General features: G+C 36.8%; 1 protein-coding gene across 1 annotated transcript; it reads left to right on the top strand.

Moving 5' to 3' along the window:
• Window positions 1–708: 708 nt before the first annotated feature.
• Window positions 709–21,650, top strand: LOC143688710 (uncharacterized). Its single transcript, XM_077166960.1, has 4 exons — window positions 709–1,030; window positions 2,287–2,317; window positions 3,324–3,402; window positions 20,176–21,650. The coding sequence occupies exons 1-4, from the start codon at window positions 854–856 to the stop codon at window positions 20,273–20,275; spliced, it is 387 nt and encodes a 128-aa protein (XP_077023075.1). The 5' UTR covers window positions 709–853; the 3' UTR covers window positions 20,276–21,650.
• The last annotated feature ends 1,925 nt before the right edge of the window (window positions 21,651–23,575 follow it).

Genomic DNA, 23,575 nt, shown 5'->3' on the forward strand with positions numbered 1-23,575 from the left:
CAAAAATTGAAGACATTTCAAAGCAAAATTGTTAATGAGCTGTTTGAGCTATATGGACGTTATAAATGCAATTAACTAGAAGCCAATAAAAATAATCAATGACAGAGTGCAGCCCTCTGGTACCAAGTGCTTTTACAAAGAGATGTCTGTGAAAGCAGCAAGTGATTTAAAAAGCCACCTTTATCTATGGGGGCACGTGCTATTTTACATGAGTAGGAAAGGAAAACGATTTTCACTATTTCTGAAGTTCAGCCTACGGTAAACAGTGGGAATAAAGAAGTTGATGCTCTTAGCTGCACCCCCACTCCTTCCTCCCAGGAATGTCGGAGGCAGCCACAATTTAATCAAAGGAAGGTAGGAGTTTAGATTTCAAAATGTAGATGTTACATTTCAGTGCAAACGACTCCTACATTAACACTTTATCAGCATGTCAAGTTGGATCTTTTATCTCCTTGGGCAGGCTGGAGGGGAGTGGGGGTCGCCCCTCGCTGAGAGGATTGCCCTCAATAGATCGGCAGTAAAGATTTTTAGTGTTTCTGATGTGCCTCTGCATCTTACCGAGGGTCCCAAACGTCCCCCGGGAGCCCAAGGAGTTGTGAAAAGTAGCGCTCAAGTGGCCGCTAGAATAATCCATTCCCTCCACCTTCTCCGTGGCCCCTCCCACTCCTCCTCTTTTTATAGCAGCCCTTTCTCTCTGAAAATCTCAGGTTACTTGACTGCGAGTTCTCAGACCTCTAGTTTCTGTCCTGCCCTCAGCCTCCAATCTTTAGGAGACACCCAGCCCCAGCAATTGGATTGGGCAGCCTGTCTTGACACACCACTGTGCTGAGTGCTTGAGGACGTGTTTCAACAGATGGTTGGGGTTAGTGTGTGTCATCACGTTCGAGTGGGGATTAAGAGAAGGAAGGCTGCCTTGCTGGAGCTGTGTGGTCTTCTCCAAGCGAGAGCTGCAGGCAATAGAACTACTTTGCTTTTGAAAGAAGAGGAGGAACTCGTTTCCAGCAGCCACAAGAAAAGCAGTTTTTTTCAGGTAAAGGAAAAGACATTCCACGCTTCTCTCCCTCTTTCTTCCCCTCTCTTTAACATAGTTTTGAATGGAATGCTAGCGCAGCACACTTGTCAAAGCCAGTTGTTGCTGTCCTATCAATGCTGCTATTGTAGGGCTGACAGATAACAGCGGACGGAGCTCTCTGCCTGGCTATCTTTATCAAACTAACACTCCCCTTGCGCGGCTTTTGAAGGTGTGGTAAGAAAACGTCTTTCGGAGCGGTGTTTGTGCTCTTAATAACCCCATTACATACTCAAAACAGGAGCTGTAAATTGCTCATAGAGGATGAATAAGGCCGAGAAAGCATTTATTATTTATTTTAGCTTTCAAAATTGGAGTTCGCTTTCAAAACTGTTGCATTTTACCATTCAATTTATGAAGATTCTTCTAAGAGTCTATTACTAGTTGCTGGCAGAGATGGAAATGCTTTCTTAACTGTTTTTTTGCCATGTGAATTATGGCTGACTTAGAGTGGAGCAAAGCGCTTTTAAATTTTTTTGGAGACTCTAAAGTTGGAAAACTTAAAGACAAGGGGCTCCCCCTCAGAGCCGACTGGGAGTAGATAGATCGGCTTTAAAACAAAAATGCTTAGAGCTACAAGAAAAGCAGAAAAGGAGGAAGTAGGAAAAAAGCTCTTTAACATAGCCCTGTTACAGCTGCAGGGGGAGCAGATGGAGGTAATTCATTTGCTGGGCTGTTTGTGAAAGTTTTACAAGTCATTGAAAACTAAAGTAGCATCCCTGAAATGGATCATTAAAGTCACTACATTTATAGGTTTTAAACAGGCTATCTTAAGTGTTAATTAAATGTAAATAGATTTTTTCAGGCCTGGTTATAAACAACAACAACAAAAAGGTTTTAAATGTAAATTACTCATTGGAGATTAATGGTCATCGGTACTTACAAACAATATAAAATGAAATGTCAGCATATATGTGCATAGCCATTAACTTGACCACTTTCCCAAAAACACCCACCCAAATTAAATGGAGCTGAATATAACAATGAGGTATATATACTGTGTTTCATGTATGGTATAAAACAAGTTTTTAAAATTGTTGCCATACTTTTACAGGGATCAGAGAACAAAATTTTCATTTCTCAAAATTTCAATCAAGCTATATGGGGTCAATGAGTTACTCTTTTGCTCCTCTAGCAGACTTGTGTTCCTAAAGCAGTGTTCAAGTACCTGCGGGGCTCAGGAGTTCTAGGTCTTACTGCACTTTTTTATTTTATAGAGAAAACCAACACTGGCTTCACCCTCTGCAGGTGAGAGAGATTGTATGATTAATACTGTATATAAGCTATTCTGAAATAGGATCTGTTTAATAGGTTGGATAACAGGATTTATGGCTAGTGCCCTGTGATTTTAGTGTTCCACTGCATAAAGATGCCTATAAATTTATGTTTCAAGTAGCATTATATATATATGTATATATATATTTACATATATATAGCAATTTTCATCCTCTTTTAAAAAATGTTTTGATAAAATACATTTTTAGTGTGGTATGTAGTTCAGAATGTTCTTTGGTAATAGTCTAAAAAATCTTCAGTGGGGAAATATCCTCATAAATATACAGCAGTTACTTTGATTATGTATTATCCCATATTATATAACCAAAATGGGACTAAGTTCATAGGCTGAAGTCTTTGAGAATTCCAATCATTCCATTTTGGCTTTACTATGGGACTGGAGTTTAGAAAATCAAGGTAGAAAGACAAACATCTCACGCTGGGTCCGGATTAGGACTGCATGACAGCATTGGCAGATATGGTGCTTAACTGCCAATGCTGTCTTTCACTATCACAGAAATATGTGCGGAGAAAGTCAAGTTCCTTCTCACAAATTGTTCTTCATGAGGAGATGTGGCTTGATGACATTCTAACCAAGACAAGGTGTTTTTTAAGCAACAGGAGTCACACAAGCATATGTTGCTAGTGTTGCAACCTAAGCACAATTTGCCTCTATAGACTTGGAAAATAGGAGAAATTCACTCACAAAAAATCAGTAGTAGGCAGGATTAGGCAGGATGACTAGAAGAAAGGAAGTGCTGAGCAATCATAAATGCACACCTTGATAAGACCCAATAAGACTATGGTAATATGATGTTACTTAGTGAACCAAAAGCGCTCGTTTAAAAAGAAAGTGCCCAAGGGCAATCCCCATTTCATGTCAAAATCCAAATCTATTGTTGCAGATGGTAAACATTCAGAGACATATTAGTGGTGACTTGTACATACTTCATTTTGACATTTGGTTTCTTCCTGACAGCACTTGTGCTGGTAACACACATGAAGTTCTCATCAGGATTGAACAGCTGTAAAATTGAACACACGGGATATCCCTCAAGGTGAAGTTAAAAATAATTGGAGAGGAGGGAGGTGGGGGGGGGGCGGAGATCACACTTTGCACTATTGATGTGTGCTGCTATCTGTGCACCCATTAAGGTGGGAAATCTTGGAGGCAAAAAGTCATCTGAAAACTTGATCCATGAAAGTTTTTTTTCTGTTTTCTTTGCTGAATAAGTTGTGGGTTTATGGAACAATGTGCATAAAATAAAGGATTCCCATATACTACCCTATAATTAACACTTTGCATTGTTGTGGAACATTAATTACAATTGATGAGAGCACATTTTTATAGTTGTACCATTAACTATAGTCCATATATTAATCTGTGGTTCACTGTATAGTGTAATTCCATGGATTTTTAAAATTTTATTTTGTTCTGTTACCATATATACAACCTAACATATCCTATCACATTCAGATATAGATTTCAGTGCTATTTTATGTTCATGATGTTGTGCTATTATCACCACCATCCCTTACCAAAACATTTCAATCATCCCAATAGAAATTCTGTGGATTTTAAGTCTTAACTTCCCATTCCCTATCCACACCCCATCTCCTGGTAACCTGTGTATTTTATGGTGGAGTACAATACTAAAATACCCTAATATTAGCAGATATTGTTCATCTGTCCTCTGAATTTGTGATGGATTATGAGTGGGGGCCTTCATCAAGGGATTAAAAAAGGTTCTACCCTGTTTCCTTTAAGGGAAATGTGTGACTTCAGGCAGATCAACAAGGACACTTACTTCATCATTATGGTAGAGACAAGTGGGAAATGTGCAGAGAGCGGAGACATTTTCTATTTCCTGCCATAATTATGTATCCATATAGGAATGAATAGGGCCTTGGTTCTTGTGTTTTGGATTTACTCTTTAAAAATCTATAAAGCAGAATTTCTGATACTGCGCTGTAGTATTGACATTTCCCCAATCATTGTCATATGGAAGAGTCAAACCAATGGATCTGGTTTTTTTTCCCTAGGCAACGTTTTTGTGGGGAAAGCATGGAATAGATACAAGGAGATTAAAATTTTTTAAGAATCAACTCTAAATGGATTTTCATTATTTTTAATCATAATCATTGATTTTTGGGGAAAAAGAAGCTCATATGTGAAATTAATTCTATGGTCATATAGTAAATTTACCTTTACTTTCAGTTAGATTTGTGAAGGAAAATAAATAAATAAATAAATGATATTTGAAAGAAGATATAGACGGTGTTGTGTGGAGAAGTTTTTTCTGAAATATGTCTCTTATTTAGAATATTTTCAATTCTCTCACAAAATGCTGAGGATTTGAGGCTTTGGCCTCTTAGTGTTTTTTTTTCTAATTTCCCTTCTCTCCCATAGCCAATCTGTCTTCAAATTCTGCCAGTCTTTCTTTCTTTTTTGTCTTTTTTTTTAAAATGTTCTTACATCTGGCCCTCAGCTACTACGCCAATATAGTTATCCCCTCCACACTTGAGTCATTACAACAACCTTCTATCTTCTGCATTTGCCTCCATTTCCCTCTCTGCACACTACTTGCAGATTGAGCTTCTTAAAATACTGCTTCCATCAAAGCATTCCTAAATTGATAATTACCAAATGAACCCTCCTTATCTACAGATGAAGTTGGGACTTCTCAGTCTGACTTGCTGGCCCTCTGTTGTCTAGCCCCAGCATACTTTTCCAACTACATTTCCTACTAAATTCCTACATTAGAAGCCCACCCTTCCATTCAGCTCAAGTAGCCAGCTCAGTGTCTCCTCCTGGTCTCTTCTCTTACCCCTCACCACTTTAGTTTTCCATCTCATCTGAAATATGAAAAATGAAATAATCTTGTGTGATGTTCCTTCTGGTGCTAGACTTATAATATATGCCTATGTGTGTCAATCCCCATCACTTCTATTTCTTATTTTCCAAGATTCAGGTTAAGTTCCCCTTCCTTCATGAAATCTTTCCTGCCCACCACATCTCCCAATAATGTTTTTTTTTAAATTTATTTATTAATTAAAAAAATTAAGAACAAACAAAAACATTAACATATAATTCCATTCTACATATATATTCAGTAATTCTCAATATCACCACATAGTTGCATAGTCTTCATTTCTAGAACATTTGCATCAATTCAGAAAATGAAATCTTGAGAAATTTTGGTATTAGATGATGATGGAAGCATAACATTGTGAATGTAATTAATCCCACTGAATTGTATACTTGAAAGTGGTTAGAATGGGAAATGTGGTTAAAATATTGTATATAGGTTACCATATTTTCAAAATTTTAAAAAAGAAAGAAAACAGACAGTGATCCTTCCCCTAATGAAGTTGACAGTTTAGTAGGTGAGAGAGCCAATAATGTTTTATTTCCCTTTATGCTGACCACTGATCGTCTATAGATTACATTTGGTACAATTGCTTTATCTTTTCTCCTGCTCTGTGATTTGCCTTTTTACCCCTTGATTCCTCAGCAGGGTGAAGTACTTTTAGACAGAAGGTGTGTGTGTGTTGAATAAATCACTGATATATTCAACCATCCAAGGCACTTTCTTCTATATCTTTAACCCCACTCTAGAGCCAATAAAATCTCTAGCAGTGTCCCCATTCCCCATTCATTGGAAGGAAGGAAAAAATGATGAAGCTCAATTGGTTTCATTTTGGGGAACCTCAGGAAAAATACCAGTTAGGCAGAAATGTGAAATTATTGCCCCAAACTATGAGCAATCCCCAACTATAACTATAATCGAAATTAGATCTATTTTGCCACTCTATCATGTGAGTCCCTATATGATTTGGGAAGCAGGAGAGTATAGTCTTTGGATTCAGATAGATCTGTATTCTAATCTAGAAGCCATCTCTCCCCAGCTGTACTGCCTTGGACATTTATAGATATAGGTCTAGAATATATGACTGTATAATCTCAATTATGTCAATTACTAAACCTGTCTATTAATGGTGTAACTTCCCTCAGCCTTTTCTTCTGCCACTAAAGAAAGCAGGAAGAAGGGAGGGACAGAGATGGGATGGGGTGGAGAGGTAGGGGGATCACAGAACAAGTTGCTTCTTGGTATTTAGGCATTTGGAGTAAGTGAGTTAATGGGCCCATAGGGGCAATGGTGACAGTTGAGTGCATGTTGCAGGAGGAGCTAAGTCCAGTCTCCTGCATTAAAGGTTAATAAAGAGCAATGCTGGGGAAAAACAAAGGGTGCTTTCCATGGCCCCACAGCAGGGAGCTGTGAATTCACCAAAGGGTCATGCTCCTTTTCCTTCCTTGCAGCACCCAATTTAGAAAGAAATAATAACTAGGCAAAACATTGTGGAGAGTCAGGTCAGACTTCAAGAAGTAATTGGTAAAGCAAGATAACACTTAGAACAAGGGGCTGGACTTTTGCCATTCTTTACCTCCAAACATAGTTTAACAAGAAGTTAAAAACAATCACCGTGAGTTCTTTCCTGTTCCCAAATTCTGCACCCACCACCAAACATTGAGTTTCTATGTGTGTCCTTTTTTCAGAAGGATGGCTGACTGAGAAGCTAAAAAAGCACTGAATGTCACTTAGCAAATGTCCTTGGACACTGGTCATTCCATTCCAGATTTTAGGATCTGGGGAGAGATCAAAGGATATTCTATCCAACTCTGCTCATCTGGCGTCCACCTGCCTCAGAAATGGAACTGCCTCTAGGATGAGGAATACAGCAGTATTTCTGGAGATCCCTCCCTGCCTCTGGCAAACATGTTTATAGAACTTTCAGAGAGAAGCACTGACAGTTACGTTCCTTGACCTCATTTTCAGTAGTAACAGCTAAGCTAGCCCTCAGAATATATGCTCCATGTGCCACTGTGGGATAGTGTATTAAACCCTTGTTAATTAGAAAAAATGCAGATTCCACTCTACCATCAAAGACAAAACCTTTTCTTGTACCATATGCCTTTTTGCAATACTGTAATAAATCTATAGGAGACTATCTCTACATTTTCTAAATATAATCTACAGGTTTGGACTTGCCACTGTTTAGCTCTGATATCTGAGGTTAAAATAAACTGCTATTGTGAATAAGTAAGAGACACACTGTATTTTTGGATGAAAATTTTCCCAAAGTTGGCCTACAAATTTTAGGAAATATTAATCAGATTCTAACAAAAGGTTGATTGGCCAGTGGGAAATGGGCAACGGGCCAAATGGCACTTGTTGAACATAAAATAAAAACAAATTCTAAAGTTCATCTGGACAGTAAACTTATGAGCAAGGAAGCCTAAACATTTTTGTAAGAGAAGAGTGTCATAATAAGATAGGGTGTATCTTTATCACATAGTCAAACACATTATAAAACTATAAATTACATTTTCTTTTTTAAGCAATTGACTCTGATGTAGGTTTTCATCTACTTTAATGTATTTTTGCCTTTGTTTTATTTCTTCTCGGTTTAAATCTTTATTCTTCTGTTGGTATTTCCTATATCTTTACACGTTCTAGAAACTGCTGTTGCTATATACTAGTTCTGTTGATACAATTAACTGAGATAAGACCCTGAACTAGTTTTTGTTACTTAAGTCTATGATTTTTTTTGCTTCTGAAAATAGGGCTGCTAATATATGTAATTTTTCCACATCATAGAATAAATATATGTAAGAAGGCCTGAAACGAATTAGTTTTGTGGACTCATGAAAACCCCTCCCCTCCCCTCCCTCCATTTCCCATGATGAAGAGACAGTAGACAGAAATCCACCTATTATCCAGTCTAAACAGCTTTCCAGTTTTTCTAAGCAATAATATCACATTCCTCACAACCAAAATAGAAATCTGAATCACAGAGCGATTACTTCATTGCTCACTTTTGTAGTTTGGATTTATAACTCATAGGCACCATCTGCCATATTTATGTAAAATAAAACAAGCGTCAACTGTTGCAAGATGTTAACTATACTAGAGTCATGGTGAGAAAAGGTTAATTGCATTCAGAGTGCACATTTATTGATAAATTCATTTAGAGGTGGATATTATCTTTAAATTTCTATCATTAATATGGCTTAGCACCCAAACCACCTTTCTCAATAAAACGTGTCCCCGGAATGGACTTCCTGCCAGCATACAGCCTCCCCCTTAACTTTCACCCGCCGATAATCAATCTTTCCCTGAATAGAATGTCCTAGTAAACAGATGTGCTTTGTATTACATCAAGAAATTCTTGAAACATCAGCTTTTAACTTTCATTTTATGAGAAGGGAGTCCAGGACAAGTGAGCCCTGCAAATTGTTCTTTTTTCCTCATGAGCGCTTCCTGCTGGCAAGAGAAGGGATGGCATTCTGCATATAGCTGATGAATAAAAGCATAGGATATGTAATTTTTAAATTTGAGACACTTACAGGCTTTACTCATGTTATCACATACTTTTTCATATGACTATAATCACTTAAAGATTTAGTGGATATACTCAATGTCAAATAGCTTAAATTATTCATTTTTAATTTTTTTACATTTTAGCAATTGAGTTGTCTAGGAACAGCCATAAAATGCCTTCTAAATAGAATAAGAGCCAAAAGGAACAGGCATAATACTGCTTTTATCTCCATCAATTTAATTTATTGTTTCCACATATATGTGAGAACTTCCTGTGTATGTATTTCTGTCCTATATGCTGAGCGGAATATAAAATGAGGTAAGTTACTCTCCTTGCCTTAAAGAAATATCTAGTAAGGAAAGCCATGCATACAAAATTTTTTTCAATAGTAATACAAAGAATTTTGTGGTTAAATATCAGTTATAGTACTACTCAAAATACAAGGGCTATTAACCCCATTGGAGGAGTTAGAACCTGATCTGGGCAGGACCTTGTTGATTGTTACAGCAGTGATTCATTTTCATTGTTCACAAGCTGTGTGGTGTTGGAGAATTTTTCTCTCCCTTTCACTCAATTTCCTTATCTGTAAAATGGGAATATGGTTAGAAAGTTGTTTTCAGGATTAAATGAGAAAATAAAAGTAAGATGCTTAATACAGAACCTAAAACATAGTAAGTGCTGACACAGCTGGGTCTCCTGCCCCCCCGGCCCCGCCCCCATGGAGAAAGGAAATGTCCAAGCTAAGGTTTAGAATCTATACAGAGTGGATCATTTTCAAATATTTTTGAACCGAAAGATTTGCATAGATGCAATTTGGGAATACAACGAAGGAGTCACTAGGCAAAGGAGAGGAAGATGGCAGGGGGAGAAAACAGGAGTGACAGAGAAAAAGTAGAAAGAGAAGACAAGAAAAAGGGTAAGAGAAAAGAAGATAAGGAGAAAAATATGGATTATTTTTAATCTATATGTTTTACTCATCTGTCTATAAGGTAGATAAAAGAATCATCAGACACAAGTTTTTCACAATCACAAAGTCACATTGCGAAAGCTATATCATTATATGATCATCTTCAAGAAACGTGGCTACTGGAACATAACTCTACATTTTCAGGCAGTTCCCTCCAGCCTCTCTGTTCTGCCTTAACTAAAAAAGGTGATTATCTATTTAATGTGTAAGAATAACTTCCAGGATAACCTCTCGACTGTCTGGAATCTCTCAGCCATTGACACTTTATTTTTTTAGTTTTACTCTATCTTTTTTATTATGATCATTCCATTCTACTTATATAATCAGTAATTAATAATATCATCACATAGTTGCATATTTCTTAGAACATTTGCATCAATTCAGAAAAAGGAATAAAAAGACAACAGAAAAAAATTCGTACATACCACACTCCTTAACCTTCCTGTTCACTGATCACTAGCATTTCAATCTAAATTTATTTTAACATTTGCTCCCTCATTCCATTTGTTTTACTCGTCTGTTGATAAAGTAGACAAAAGGAGCATCAGACCCAAGGTTTTCACAGTCACAGAGTCATATTACTTAAGTAAAATTTAACCTTTATTTTTATAATCTATGATACTGAAAAGTTCTCTAACTCCCTCATTTTTTTTTTTTTTTGGTTTAAACAATGTGAATTTATTGGCTCACAGTTCTGAAGCTAAGAGAAGTAAAAAATTGAGGCATTAGCAAGGCAATATTTTCTTCCCAAAGATTATGGCATGCTCGTGCTGGCTGTCAGTGACCCATGGTCCTTGGATTTTCTGTCATGAGGCATAGGACATGGCAGCCTTTCCTGGCTTCTCTTGCCATCTTCCTTTCATGCTGCCTATAGAAGACTCCAGTAATCTGGATATAAGCCCAGCCTGTTCAGTGGGGTCACACATTAGCAAAGAAACCCCTTGACAAAATCCTATTTACAATGTTCCCACATCCACCAAAATGCAAATCAAGATCAAGAACATGCCCCAACTGGGATACATAATTCAACCCACCACAAAAAATATGTCCAAGACAACACAGCTAGAATGTGGGAGAGTCAGGATTTGAACCTGTAATAGGCAATTTCATACTTATTTGTAAGATATGATTTCTTAAAAATTATCTTCTTCTTAAGAATGTTGGAGTGCACAATATAGTAGGTATATATTGGCTTCACATTCCATCCACACACAGCCGTTTAGTTTGAACTTAATACCTTAGTTCATGTTTAAGGTACTAGACTAGCTTTAATACATTAGGAATAAGAAATAAGATATGGTCTTTGATATGGCCTTTATCCATATTTAGCACTAAAATTTGGGAAGCAAAATTAAGAACTCAATAAGTCTTGTTAATTGATTGGTTGAATATGCAGTGTGCCAGTATACATTAGAAGTTTCTGTTATAAAGATAGAGATTTAGAAAATTCAGGTTAAAATTTTGAAATTAGTTTGTAATGGATTTCTCTCTCAGTATTACATAAGAAATTTATTTTTATTTTTTTTATTTTTTCTTATTTTGCATTTATTTTTACTTTTACAATGTATTCATATCATTTTGGAAAAATTAGAAAGAACAAGTTACTTAGAAAAAATGGATAATGGGAACATCTGCTCCCAGGAATATGGATTAGATATAGTATTTCTTTTTTTTTTTTTTATCAATTAAAAAAAAAAGAAATTAACACAACATTTAGAAATCATTACATTCTACATATGCAATCAGTAATTCTTAATATCATCACATAGATGTATGATCATCATTTCTTAGAACATTTGCATCGATTTAGGAAAAGAACTAGCAAAACAACAGAAAAAGATATAGAATGCTAATATAGAGAAAAAAATAAAAATAATAATAAAAAAAGAAAAGGAAAAAGAAAAAAAAGACACAAACAAACAAACAAACAAACAAAAAACTATAGCTCAGATGTAGCTTCATTCAGTGTTTTAACATAATTACATTACAATTAGGTATTATTGTGCTGTCCATTTTTGAGTTTTTGTATCTAGTGCTGTTGCACAGTCTGTATCCCTTCAGCTCCAATTACCCTCATTTTTTTTTTTTACATTTTTTTAATTGTGAAATATAACATATACAAAAAAGCCATCATTTCCAAGCATATTTTAACAAGTAGTTATAGAACAGATTTTGAAGTTTGGTATGGGTTTCAGTTCCACGATTTTTCATTTTTCTTTCTAGCTGCTCCAAGACACTGGAGACTAACAGAAATACCAATATAATGATTTAGCAATCATACTCATTTGTTAAATCCTATCTTCTGTTATGTTCCTCCTTCTCTTTAAATAACATAAATACATAAAAGCAATAAATTTCAAAGTACATTGCAACAATTGGTTGTAGAACAGACTTCTGAGTTTGGTATGGGTTACAATTCCACAATTTTAGGTTTTTTATTTCTAGCTACTCTAAGGTACTGGAGGCTAAAAGAAATAACAGTATAATGATTCAGCACTCATACTCATTTTTTAAACCCTATCTTCTCTGTATAACTCCACCATCACGTTTGATCTTTCTCCCACTCTTTAGGGGTATTTGGGCTATGCCCATTCTAACTTTTTCATGTTGGAAAGGCTATCAATAATAGGGAGATGGAACTAGCTGGTGTGTGTGTGGGGGGGTGGGGGGGGCTGGCCCCTCTAGGTTACAGGACTTATCTGGTCCAGGGATCTATCTGGAGATTGTAGGTTTCTGGAAAGCTACCCTAGTACATGGAACCCTAGTACATGGAACCTTTGTAGAATCTTATATATTGCCCTAGGTGTTCTTTAGGATTGGCTGGAATGGTTAAAGTTGGTTCATACATTTTTAATATTGCTTCCTCTCCTAGGAAGGAGGCAGAAGTTGAGTTTTAAACCTCTGTATTTATCAAGCATAATTTAAAGTTGTGTCTCTAGCACATAATAAGGTCTTCATTACATAGTCACAGTTTGATCCCATGGTCAAAGACAACTGGGGATGGAAAATTATATATAATCATTGAGAAATTTTAGGAAATAAGTCAATAGAAATCTGCAGCTACAGTTAGCATTCTTTTGATAATGAGGGAAGGTGCTATATGTCATGCACCAATTCTCTGGTTCAAAATTTTTTTTCCATCTTCTGCACAGCATCCTTTTCCAGAGCTGCATTTGGGTCAGTTGGATTTCATCCAGAAACAGATTCAGATAGACAATAGGCCAGCTAGAATTCCCATCTCACTTCATTAGATGTGAGATTGTGTAGCTGGGTGTCACTCACATGCCAGTCACACAGGGTTCTACATTATCAATTAATTTCTCCCAAGTGCTATTGAACTGAAGACTGTAAAATTGTGGCCAATCCAGGATTTCAGAGCTAGGACTACATATATAGATCTGTCCCATCTGAATGAATATATTCAGTATATGCTGCATACCATAAATTAAAACACATTATCAACTCCATTACAACCTGTTGTTATTTGTAGTGGGATTTGATTGTAAAATTTCTTTGGCCAGGAATTACATCCTCATTTGTAGGACAATTAGCAAGTGAGGTGAGAAAGGCTCTAAATTACTTAGAAGCAAGATGAAATTATCTCACATTCTATCAAAGCTACTGGATCTTATTTGTTGTTTTGTAAATAATTTAGAATTTGGGATGATTTTTCTAGGAGGGGCATATATGTTATCATAGAAATACAGAATATTCGAGGTGGATCTTAGAGATCATTAAGCAGAATCCATCATTTCACATCTGAGGAAACTGAGGTCTGTGGATGTTGAGAAACTGCCTGAAAATTGCAAAACTCATTCCTAGCAGAAAGAGTTCTTTAATCCAGGTTTTATCAAAAAAAGTATAAATCAGTGAAATTCTACAGTGAGTTTGTATGTCAATTTTACATCAGGACCTAACAAGAAATGTGAAAGTATCAGCCCAGTTCTCTATCTGACCTTGGATCCTCTTGCTGGGGTCTACAGTGTGTACTCAGGAGCTGGAATACAAGAGAAAGTATTTATTGTTCAGATGTATTCCTTATGGAAAATTCACTCTAATGGAAATAACTAAGCACTACTGCCCTAGATGAACTGAAAGAACTTAGCTTTGTTATAGAGAATCTTCTTTTGAAGGTGTTTTTTTAACATATGCCAAACGAATACTGCACAAATGAAGACAACAGTGTTCACCGTCAAAGTATTTTCACTTGACTTACCTCATCGAAACTTGGAATATTTGTAAGCAAAGCAGACAGGCCATTTCTGCACCCCAGAAAACTGAATCTAAGAGAGCACAAGCCACTTGCCTGAGTCTAAATAACTAGTAAGTTGAGTAGTCAGTGTTTGAATTCACATTTCTAAGTAATTTAGAGCCTGCCTTTCACTAAATGCTTATTAGAGTGATTTGAAATATATCCTATTTTATCAATATTAGGGGAACCTATTGAGTTAGAATATTTGAGCTGTCCCTCAGAATGTCACTTTGTTAAGAAATAAACCTTTAAAATACCTCGTCAGTTACTGGAATTTTCCCAAGAGAAGTATAAGAGCAATATTCTTAGTAGTTTAATAAATTACACGAATGCATATATTTATATATACATTATAAACATCCTTAGTAGTTTAATAAATTATGTGAATGCATATATTTATATATACATTTTATATAATTATATATCTACATAATTTATATTTTAAACTGATTTATTTGTAAAGGAAGCACAGTGAATCATTACTGGATTATAAATGTATTTCATAGTCATTAACTTACATTTTTCATTTTGTACTATAAGGAATAGCAATTTAGTAATTCAAAATAAAAGATTACTTTAGAATACTAAAGTGTGATTTTGAGTTTTTGAAAAATAGTTTTGTTTTTAAAGTTGCTCTTCAGCCTCTTTTTTTTTCTAAAGAGGGCATTATGATCCCCCCCCCCCCCCCCCCCCCCCCCCCCCCCCGCATGGGCAGGCACTGGGAATTGAACCCGGGTCTCTGTCATGGCAGGCGAGAATTCTGCCACTGAGCCCTGGTCATACCGCCTGCCAATATGATTTTTAGAGCAGTGAAAGAAATGTCATAAGAAAAAGCATTTTCATTTATATTTTTGGGTCACTGATCATGTTTCAATACATTGGAAAACATGATTGCAAATCTGGTTAGAATTATAAAGAAATCAGGCTTAACAGTATTACAACTTCTGATGAAAGGGAAAATGCTATTGAGAATGTGGAGATGATGTGGCAGAATAATTTGCTATTGCCCAATCTTATCACAGTAGATACTGACAAAAGAGGCTACAAAAAGTAGCTTCCCTGGGCCATAAGCATGCCTTTTTAGTACTGCTTTCAACTGAGCCTGTACACTGACCACATCTCTAAAACAATGCTTTGCTATTTCCTATTTGTATCTGTTATCTATTAGGAAAATAAAGTGTGCCATTTTCACTATTCAAAGGAATAACCAGATGAAATGATGCTGATTTCTTACTAAACTCTTCAGAGCACTCTTGTTCTGCCATTGAGCAACTGCCCTTTAATTTCTATGATCTTTTCTCAAACATAGCTCATAATCTCCAACTAAAAAAGACAATATAAAATGGCACACACAAAAGTCCTTGTAGGAGAAATACTAAAAGAGCATGTTACTGAGCTAGAGGGAATTTCCATTTTCTCTAGCTCCCCACAGAGACACTCAAATGGCTCTAATTGTCTGCTTGTTATGCAAATAGACAGTGGAATTTCTTAGTTTGTACTCTACTATAATTTTAAGTCATATGAAGTTATATGCGATTTGATTTTTCCCATAGTTTATTGAACGTATGCCCCTTAAATTTGTGTCACACTTTATACTGTCCAAGGTGCTTTTAAAATATTACATTTGATTTTGAAAACCCTATGGAGCAAACTACAGTTAAGTACCTGTGCTCATTTTAAATAATGAGAAACTGGGACACATTCTTAGGTAATGCACACTTAAATATTTAGGGGTAAAAGGCCATGATGTGAGCAACTTACTCTCAGTGAGTTCAAGAGAAAAACAAGGGGGGCGGGGGAAGGGAAGGACAAGGTTGGGTGGGAGTGTGGCTGGGAGGGAGAGGTGAAGGGAGAAGGGGAGAGACAGGAAGAGAGGATGGAGGGAGGGCAAGTGAGCCTAACTGGGGCAAATTGTTAACCATAGATGAAACTAGGTAAATGGTATACACAAGTGTTCTTTCTACTATTGTTGCAACTTTTCTATAACTTTGAAATTACTTTTGAATTCAATTTTTTTTTAAAAAGGAGAAAGGGTGGTTAAATAATTTGCATATGCTAACAAAACTGATTAGAGGATAGTAAAGAACTAGAATCCAGGTCTCTCTCTCTCTACAAATCCTCCAAACCTGTAACTAACTTATTGCTATATAAACTGAAAAGTTATCTCCACTTTTGCCAATCAGTCATCAATAATCAGTACCATAGCCCAGGGAAAGCTCATAGTTACAATTTAATAATAACCTGTATTTATATATCATTATATATTGCAAATACATTGTACCAGTATTATTTTATTTGATCCTTATAACTCTGCATGGAATAAATAGGACAGATTTTGTCAGACCCAATTTACGGATTAAGAAACAGGCTGTGAAGGTTAGTTGTACCATTCATGTTCATAGCAAATAAGTGACACAGAGTTGACAGATACCCCGTGTCCTAAAATTCCAGAACCAGTGTTCTTCCTGAATATCCTGTTGACATTCTAATGCCTTTCATACTCCTAATGACCTAGAGACTTCCAGGGCTCAGGTTGCACTTGGCAATAGAAGTTTGAAAGAGCAGGACCTTTGAAAGAGCAGGACAAAATGATTGAGAAAGATGCCTATGTTCTACTTACATAATTTTATATAATAACATACATACATAATATTATGTAATAACAGCTAAGACTTATTTTAACAGCTAAGAGTTATTAAGTACCTAACGACTGTGTATAAGCAAGTGCTTTACCTATGACATCTAATTTAATCTTTCCAACATAGAACTCATGTGGCCCCTGTGTTACAAACAGAAAAACAGGCTTTGAAGACTTGATTAACTGGCAGTGTTACAGAGATGGAGAGGCCAAGGTGGGACTTTTAGACCTAAGTACTCTGACACCAAACCTGATGAACTAAACAGTCCTTCCAAATTGTCCTTTTTTTAAAGCTTAGTTGATATTTTATCCAATTTCTTTTCCATATATTCAGCAATTTTTATAATTCTGCAACCAGAGGAATCTTTCCAGGAATGTAGTTTGTATGAAAACACTCAGCTATGTAAGTAAGCTTCTTAAAAGCAGTTACCACATCTTATTTGCATCAACAGCAGCCCCTGGCAAACATTAAACACTCAATATGTGTTGTTAAATGAATGAATGATGTTTGAAGTTCTGTATTAGAAAACCTTTAGCACATCATGATTTACATATTTAAACTCTAGACCTAAAAAGTAAATTCACCAAATCTCAGCTTTGCAGCAAAAGTACCGAGTTTCAAAGTCAGAAAAGGAAAAAGTAAATTGTACTTTTCAGTGACTTTAAGTCAGCCTTTGCCAAGTTGAACTGCTCCATCGATAATCTGACAGATATGGACTTTGACTTTCTGGATAACATCTTTTAGATTGTAATCACTTGTTCATATGACAAAAAAATGATGCTCATTCTCACTACTGGTTGGATTTCACAATTTTTCCCTTTGCTGTACCTCTTAGCATAAAGAGAGGTGCCCTCTCTGGCAAAGACCATGGAACCAGGTTCCCAGGCCAGGAGCTGAACCAACTCTGGGACACACAGCTGGCTGTATTTAGGGCACACCTCACAGCTGCCAGCTGAGCAACAACTCGGGAGAGAGTCAGAGATGAGCTTAAAAAATGGCAGGATATAACCTTTCCACCTCTCTTCCTCCAACTCAGTCTTCTGGCTGTCTCTTGTGATTTCTCCCTCTTCCAAAGTTTCCAATAATGTTCATTTTATACATTTTTCCAAAACAAGAATGGTTAGGCATGCTGGAGGACACATTCACCTACTTCCTCTCCTCCTTGAGTAACATTTGTCCTAGCCTGTCCATTCCAAGACAGCTCATAGACACTTCACTTTACTGCAGTGTAAAGGAATTTCAGGGTAAAAACTGCATTCACTCAGGCAAGTCACACATCAGGATCTCATGTTACTCAGCCTGGCCCCAGTTTAAAGCATTGAAACAATCCCTTTCAGGCACTTTCCCTTATCACTCCCCTTGCAGCCCATCTGCTCTTAGGTTCTGACCCTTAGCCTCTTGGTTCTTTACTAATCTGCCTACCAGTGCCAGGCGTGGGTCCCTTGGCCGATTCTGCAGAACTGGGGGTTTTTCCCCATCTGGGTCTCAGGCACCCCCTCTGTCAGCATCTCCACAAGACTGTAACCTCTGGGGGTAGCTCTTGTCAGGGTTGTGTTCTCCATACCTCCTGCTTTCATCTTCTGCTTTTGTCTCTGCTCCTATGCCCTTCCCCATCCCCAGATCCTGTTTTCTGGTATATCTTTTTGCATATGCAATTTATTCCTCTACTTCCTGACTAAAAGATTGGAGGTGATAAACTGGAACCAGCACAAACTGAATTTCTTGGATGATGGTTCCTGCTGTTCATGTTTTCTTTTTTTAAAATTTTTTATTAATTAAAAAAAATACAAGAAAGAAACACAAACATTCCCAACACATACACTCAAAAATTCACAATATCATCACATAGTTGCATATTCATCTTCATGATCATTTCCCAGAACATTTCCATCAATTCAGAAAAAGAAATAAAAAGACAACAGAAAAATAAAACAAAAACACACAAAAAAATTTTACATACCATACCCCTTACCCCTCCCTTTCATTGATCACTAGCATTTCAAACTAAATTTATTTTAACATTTGTTCCCCCTATTATTTATTTTTATTCCATATGTTCTACTCATCTGTTGACAAGGTAGCTAAAAGGAGCATCGGACACAAGGTTTTCACAATCACACAGTCACATTGTGAAAGCTTTATCATTATACAATCATCATCAAGAAACATGGCTACTGGAACACAGCTCTACATTTTCAGGCAGTTCCCTCCAGCCTCTCCATTACATCTTGGTTAACAAGGTGATATCTACTTAATGCATAAGAGTAACCTCCAGGATAACCTCTCGACTCTGTTTGGAATCTCTCAGCCATTGACACTTTGTCTCATTTCACTCTTCCCCCTTTTGGTCGAGAAGGTTTTCTCAATCCCTTGATGCTGGGTCTCAGCTTATTCTAGAGTTTTTCTTAATCCCTTGATGCTGAATCCCAGCTCATTCTGGGATTTCTGTCCCACGTTGCCAGGAAGATCCACACCTCTGGGAGTCATGTCCCACCTGTTCATGTTTTCTGTCTCTAATCCACTGTTTTCTTTCAGAAGCTTTCCTATGATTTCCAACACCTTGATTACCTGATCCCCTTGAATGACTGAAGTCACAACAATAACCTCTCCGACTATTAATGATAATCAGTCAGCATCTTTCTTAAGGACATCCTTATTGCATTTTCATATTTATAGTTAAATGCAGAAGCTTAGGCAACTGTTGTCAGAGTCATCCTTAGCTCATGCTTGTTGAAAAGAGTTTCTGCTCACTAAGGCTAATGATACTAGGTGAAGCTGTACTTTAGGACATGATCATACTAAAAGAGTCTGAGAAAAGGAATGAGTACCTGTCACATGCTGGGCTAGTCACTATCAGACTTGATTCCCATCCTAGGTACAAGTAAAGGAACCTAGGCTAAAAATAAAATCTCACTACTGTAGAGCTCAGATTGGACCCAAATCAGTTTGTTTCCAGAAATCCATTCTCTCTCCTAAAAAGTCCTATATAAATGCTAAAGACTGGTAAAACCCAGTCATTAATTTCATGAAGGCAGTTTGCATTTTGCTGCCATTTACACCTTTTCTCCAGACTAATTAAATTTCCAACACCGGTAAAGTGCCTCTTCCCACCATTTACTAGGCCTTTTGGAAAAGAACTCAATGAAGGTTTGCTGTGAAGGTGGTGATGAAGAGAAGACTGAGATTCCAGTAAAAACTTGTTAACTGGTGTGAAACACCCAGCCTATTAAGAGTGGAACAACTCCCCCACAGAATACAGAGACCGGTCTATACATCGTGTGTTAAGTGCTGCCTAAGTGTTCACTTCGTTTAGACTTGTCCATTGGGTTAGTGCCCAAGGCAGCACCTAAGAAGAGATTGGTGCAGTTCCCCCATGCAACTGGGCATAGGGTATCACAATGAATATGCTGCCTGGTGTTTTCAGTACATATTATTACTACTGCTGTTCTGAATAAGCAAAGGCATGTATGTGCTTACTTAATAGATCTTTCTTTGATTTATATGTCCTTATTTCTTATATTATTTCAGAAATTCTTAATAAATGTGAACAGAATTTATCAAATCCATATATTATCTTTTCCTCCAACAGAATCTCAGATTACTTCATGGAAGAGCCTTTCCAAATTCTTCTGTTAAAACTAACTTTAACGAACTTGAATCCACAAGCCATAATTGGGAAGCTACAGTAAGCCAATTTATTCAGTTAATTTGCATCAGTCTAAATAATTTTTCCTGACAGATTACTTCCGTTCTAAGTACTAAGTACTTTTTAATCCTAGTCAGGTTATTGCTGAGGATAAATGATTTCACATTTCTCATAAAGATGCCAGTCATTAAGAATATTGATGCAAATTCTTTCCCCTTGAATAGAAAGGAGCTGTCATTTTAGCAGTGATGCTGTGTCAGCCTTTCTATTGTCAAACACAACAATTGATGAGAAAATCAATTTACTCTTTAGAATTAGTCAAGTGAGAATTCCTTTGAAGTAGGGGTGCAGGGTTCTGCCTGAATTCTATAATCACATAAAAGCAGGTACTGTATGTATGTTGATAAAATGTAAAATTTAATGAGAGCTATTTGTTGCCATAAAATCTAACAGACAGAATCTATCTCCGAAAAGGAATTCCCCACTCCTAAAATAGAGGTTTGATGAGCAACAGATGTGGTTTAAATGAACCCTTGTTCAACTGAGCTAAGAATATATTTAGATCTGCTCAAGGCATAACACAGAAGAGAGAAGAGATTATAGAATAGTATTGAGATTGGTTGTAGGGTTTGAATATATTTATTTAATCCATAAATCATCTCTAGTAAGGCAGGATGCAAATGAACTTTTGAAAAATACCTTTTAATGGATATCATATGCACTGCTAATGAAATAATGTACATTTTTATTTTGTAGCCTAAAAGTGTAAAGCAAAGCATTCCAATGAGTGGGTCCAGCTTAGACTGATCTATGTCCTGGCAGTGGTTTGCAAGTTCCTCAACTCAGTTTCCCCACCCAAAAACAGACTATTAGGATTGTTCAAGAATGACAAGTATTTACTATTTGGAAATGACTAAATAATGATTTGCCTGGATTCCGTGGAAATGCTGAAGAGGAAAGAAGATTAATTTCAAACCAAAGTCTAGTATAAACATGACCTTCCTACTGTAAATCTCATGAATAGGAAAAGAAATTACATCTAAGCTTTGTTTGTAGGGTTGAGAATTCAAAACTATATTAATACTAGGATTTTTCAGATGGAAAAACAAGATCTGCTTATTATAACCTCTAATGTGCAGAGATGAGAAAAATTCTTTCTGCTATATTTTACTGAAAGGATGTACTTAGTAAAGATTTCAGTGACAGGGATAGAAGGGTCAACTTTTTGTTCCTTTGCCTTTAGGCAGGATTGCATTTAAGCAATCCCAGAAAAGAGGAAAATGTGCTTGCTCCCAAAATCCCCAGGTGAGAATGATAAAAATTAAAAAGAGCAGATGGGAAAGCTCAGGGGCCTTGAAATTAATAAAGGTTGGTTCCAGTTGACATAATTCCAGTTAAAATTCATTTCTATTTGCAAATAGCCTGACACTTAACAAAACTCCAAAGGGTGAGATATTTTACACTTGATTTCTGTGAAAATTCCATTTTAGTATTAGCATGAACGTCTGGTGGACCTACACGTATGCAGACCAGCTGCCACTCGATCCTGTTCTCTCAGCCATACTTGACTTCTCTTGGAGTAATGTCTTCCCCACGTCTGTTGGGTTTCATGTCAAAGAGAGAACCACTTTGAGCTGGATTGACAAACAAAGGTTTTAAGCAGTTTAATGAGAAAGAAGACTCTGAGGCTACGGCCACAGAATTAGATGATGCAGAAATATATGCCGAAGCATATCTCATTACTTGCTTCAATTTAAATGAAAAGAGGAAGGGGGCTCTAAATCATCCAGACAAGTTATAGTCAACATTCCACTTGATTTTGATTTGACAAGAGGTAAATGTTGACCAACTTTAGATTTACTATGCAAAAGGGCCAAAATATGGTCCAATTTTGTCAAAGTGAAGGCCTGGTCACCTGTTTTTTCAAGAATATTCTCAGGAAATACCATCAAGTCGGAAAGCTCAGTCTTGCTGCAGATTCTTGCTAACTTTCCCTGAGGATTAACAAGTGAGGAGATCAAGGACATGAGGATGCCAGTGGTTTTAGGCAGAGCCTGGATATCTGAAGCTAATCTTAAACCTGCCATCTTCAGGTATAAATTCTTAAGCAGGGCATTTAATGTCTCTGGACCCCAAGTTCTGTACCTTTGTAATTAGAGAGTTAAACCAGATCAGGAGTTTTAAACATTTTTTTTCCCTGCAGCAAAAACCTGTTTCACATGAAATCGAATGTCACTCTGTAAAAACAAGAAATTAAGCTTCTTCGTTTGACTCTAGTGAGTGAGTGGGATTCAAATCCTATTGGCCTGGCCTCCCCTTCATATTTGCTCCCTCTCCATGCCTCTAAAGGCTCCTGAAGCATCTCCATGAAAGCCTAGGAATCCAGCTTGAAAACCAGCAGATGAGCTCATATTTAAGGTTCTTTCTAGTTTGGGGCAAAATGAGAAAATTCTAAACTATCGAGTTGGATAAACTTACGTTCAGATCCTAGTTCTGGCACTTCCTAAACTGTGACCAGACTCAGTTTCCCCATCTGTAAAGTGGAAAAAAAGCAGCAGTATTTTAGGATGGTTGTTAGGGTACCAATACATGTGATGCATGTAGCCCAGTGCTTAAAATGCAGTAGGTATCTATACCATAAACGGTAGCTGTAATAAAAGTTATGGCCCTGACTTGAGCAGGAGGAAAAAAATAAGATGGAACGTTTTACACTTGCTGAAGCCAAAACCTCAAGAAATTGAGGCTGAAATCTGCTTTTAGAAACAGAATTTTTATTGTTCCAAATTCATAGAGGCGGAAATATTCTAATTCCCTGAACATTCTGTATGCACTGGGGAGCATGTACTGTTTAGACACACCCCAAGCCTCTTAAATGACACCATGGCTGATCCAGCCACTACAGATGGAATTTAAAGCATGTTGCTTTTACCAAAGAATAACAGGGGAAATGTCATTAAGAACACTTTAATGCAAAGCCACAAGAAATTCACTACCTGACAGCATCTGCTCTGTATATCACCCCATATCATAAAACAATGCACCAAAGAGCTGCTGTTGTGACAGCCTGCATTCATTCTATAGTGGGGGAGTTTCCTCATACATTGCATCCCAGAACTGTGATTTCTGAAAATTTCACCTTTGGGGAATTTGTCTGGCATTCCAAAAAAGTAAACTCAACTTTCTGTGTCCTCAAACACACAGTAGCAGAGACTCAGCAGGTGCGCCAGATTACACCCTAAAGGAAGCAGTCTCAAGTGGGGTTTAGATGCTCCTTTCCACATTTTATAAAAACTTTCCTTTTTTATTTTTAACTTAGGAAAATTTCCAAACAGGTACAAAATGT

The sequence above is a fragment of the Tamandua tetradactyla genome, chromosome 6 (genome assembly GCF_023851605.1).
Source record: "Tamandua tetradactyla isolate mTamTet1 chromosome 6, mTamTet1.pri, whole genome shotgun sequence".
Taxonomy (NCBI): Eukaryota; Metazoa; Chordata; class Mammalia; order Pilosa; family Myrmecophagidae; genus Tamandua; species Tamandua tetradactyla.

What these genes read in the sequence shown, in the direction of transcription:
- LOC143688710 (XM_077166960.1), top strand. Translation starts at nt 854, where the DNA reads ATGGTTGGGGTTAGTGTGTGTCATCACGTTCGAGTGGGGATTAAGAGA. An exon ending in AGAAAAGCAGTTTTTTTCAG is followed by an intron (nt 1,031 to 2,286) that starts GTAAAGGAAAAG and finishes TTTATTTTATAG; the next exon opens with AGAAAACCAACACTGGCTTC. An exon ending in CACACGGGATATCCCTCAAG is followed by an intron (nt 3,403 to 20,175) that starts GTGAAGTTAAAA and finishes TTCCTCCAACAG; the next exon opens with AATCTCAGATTACTTCATGG.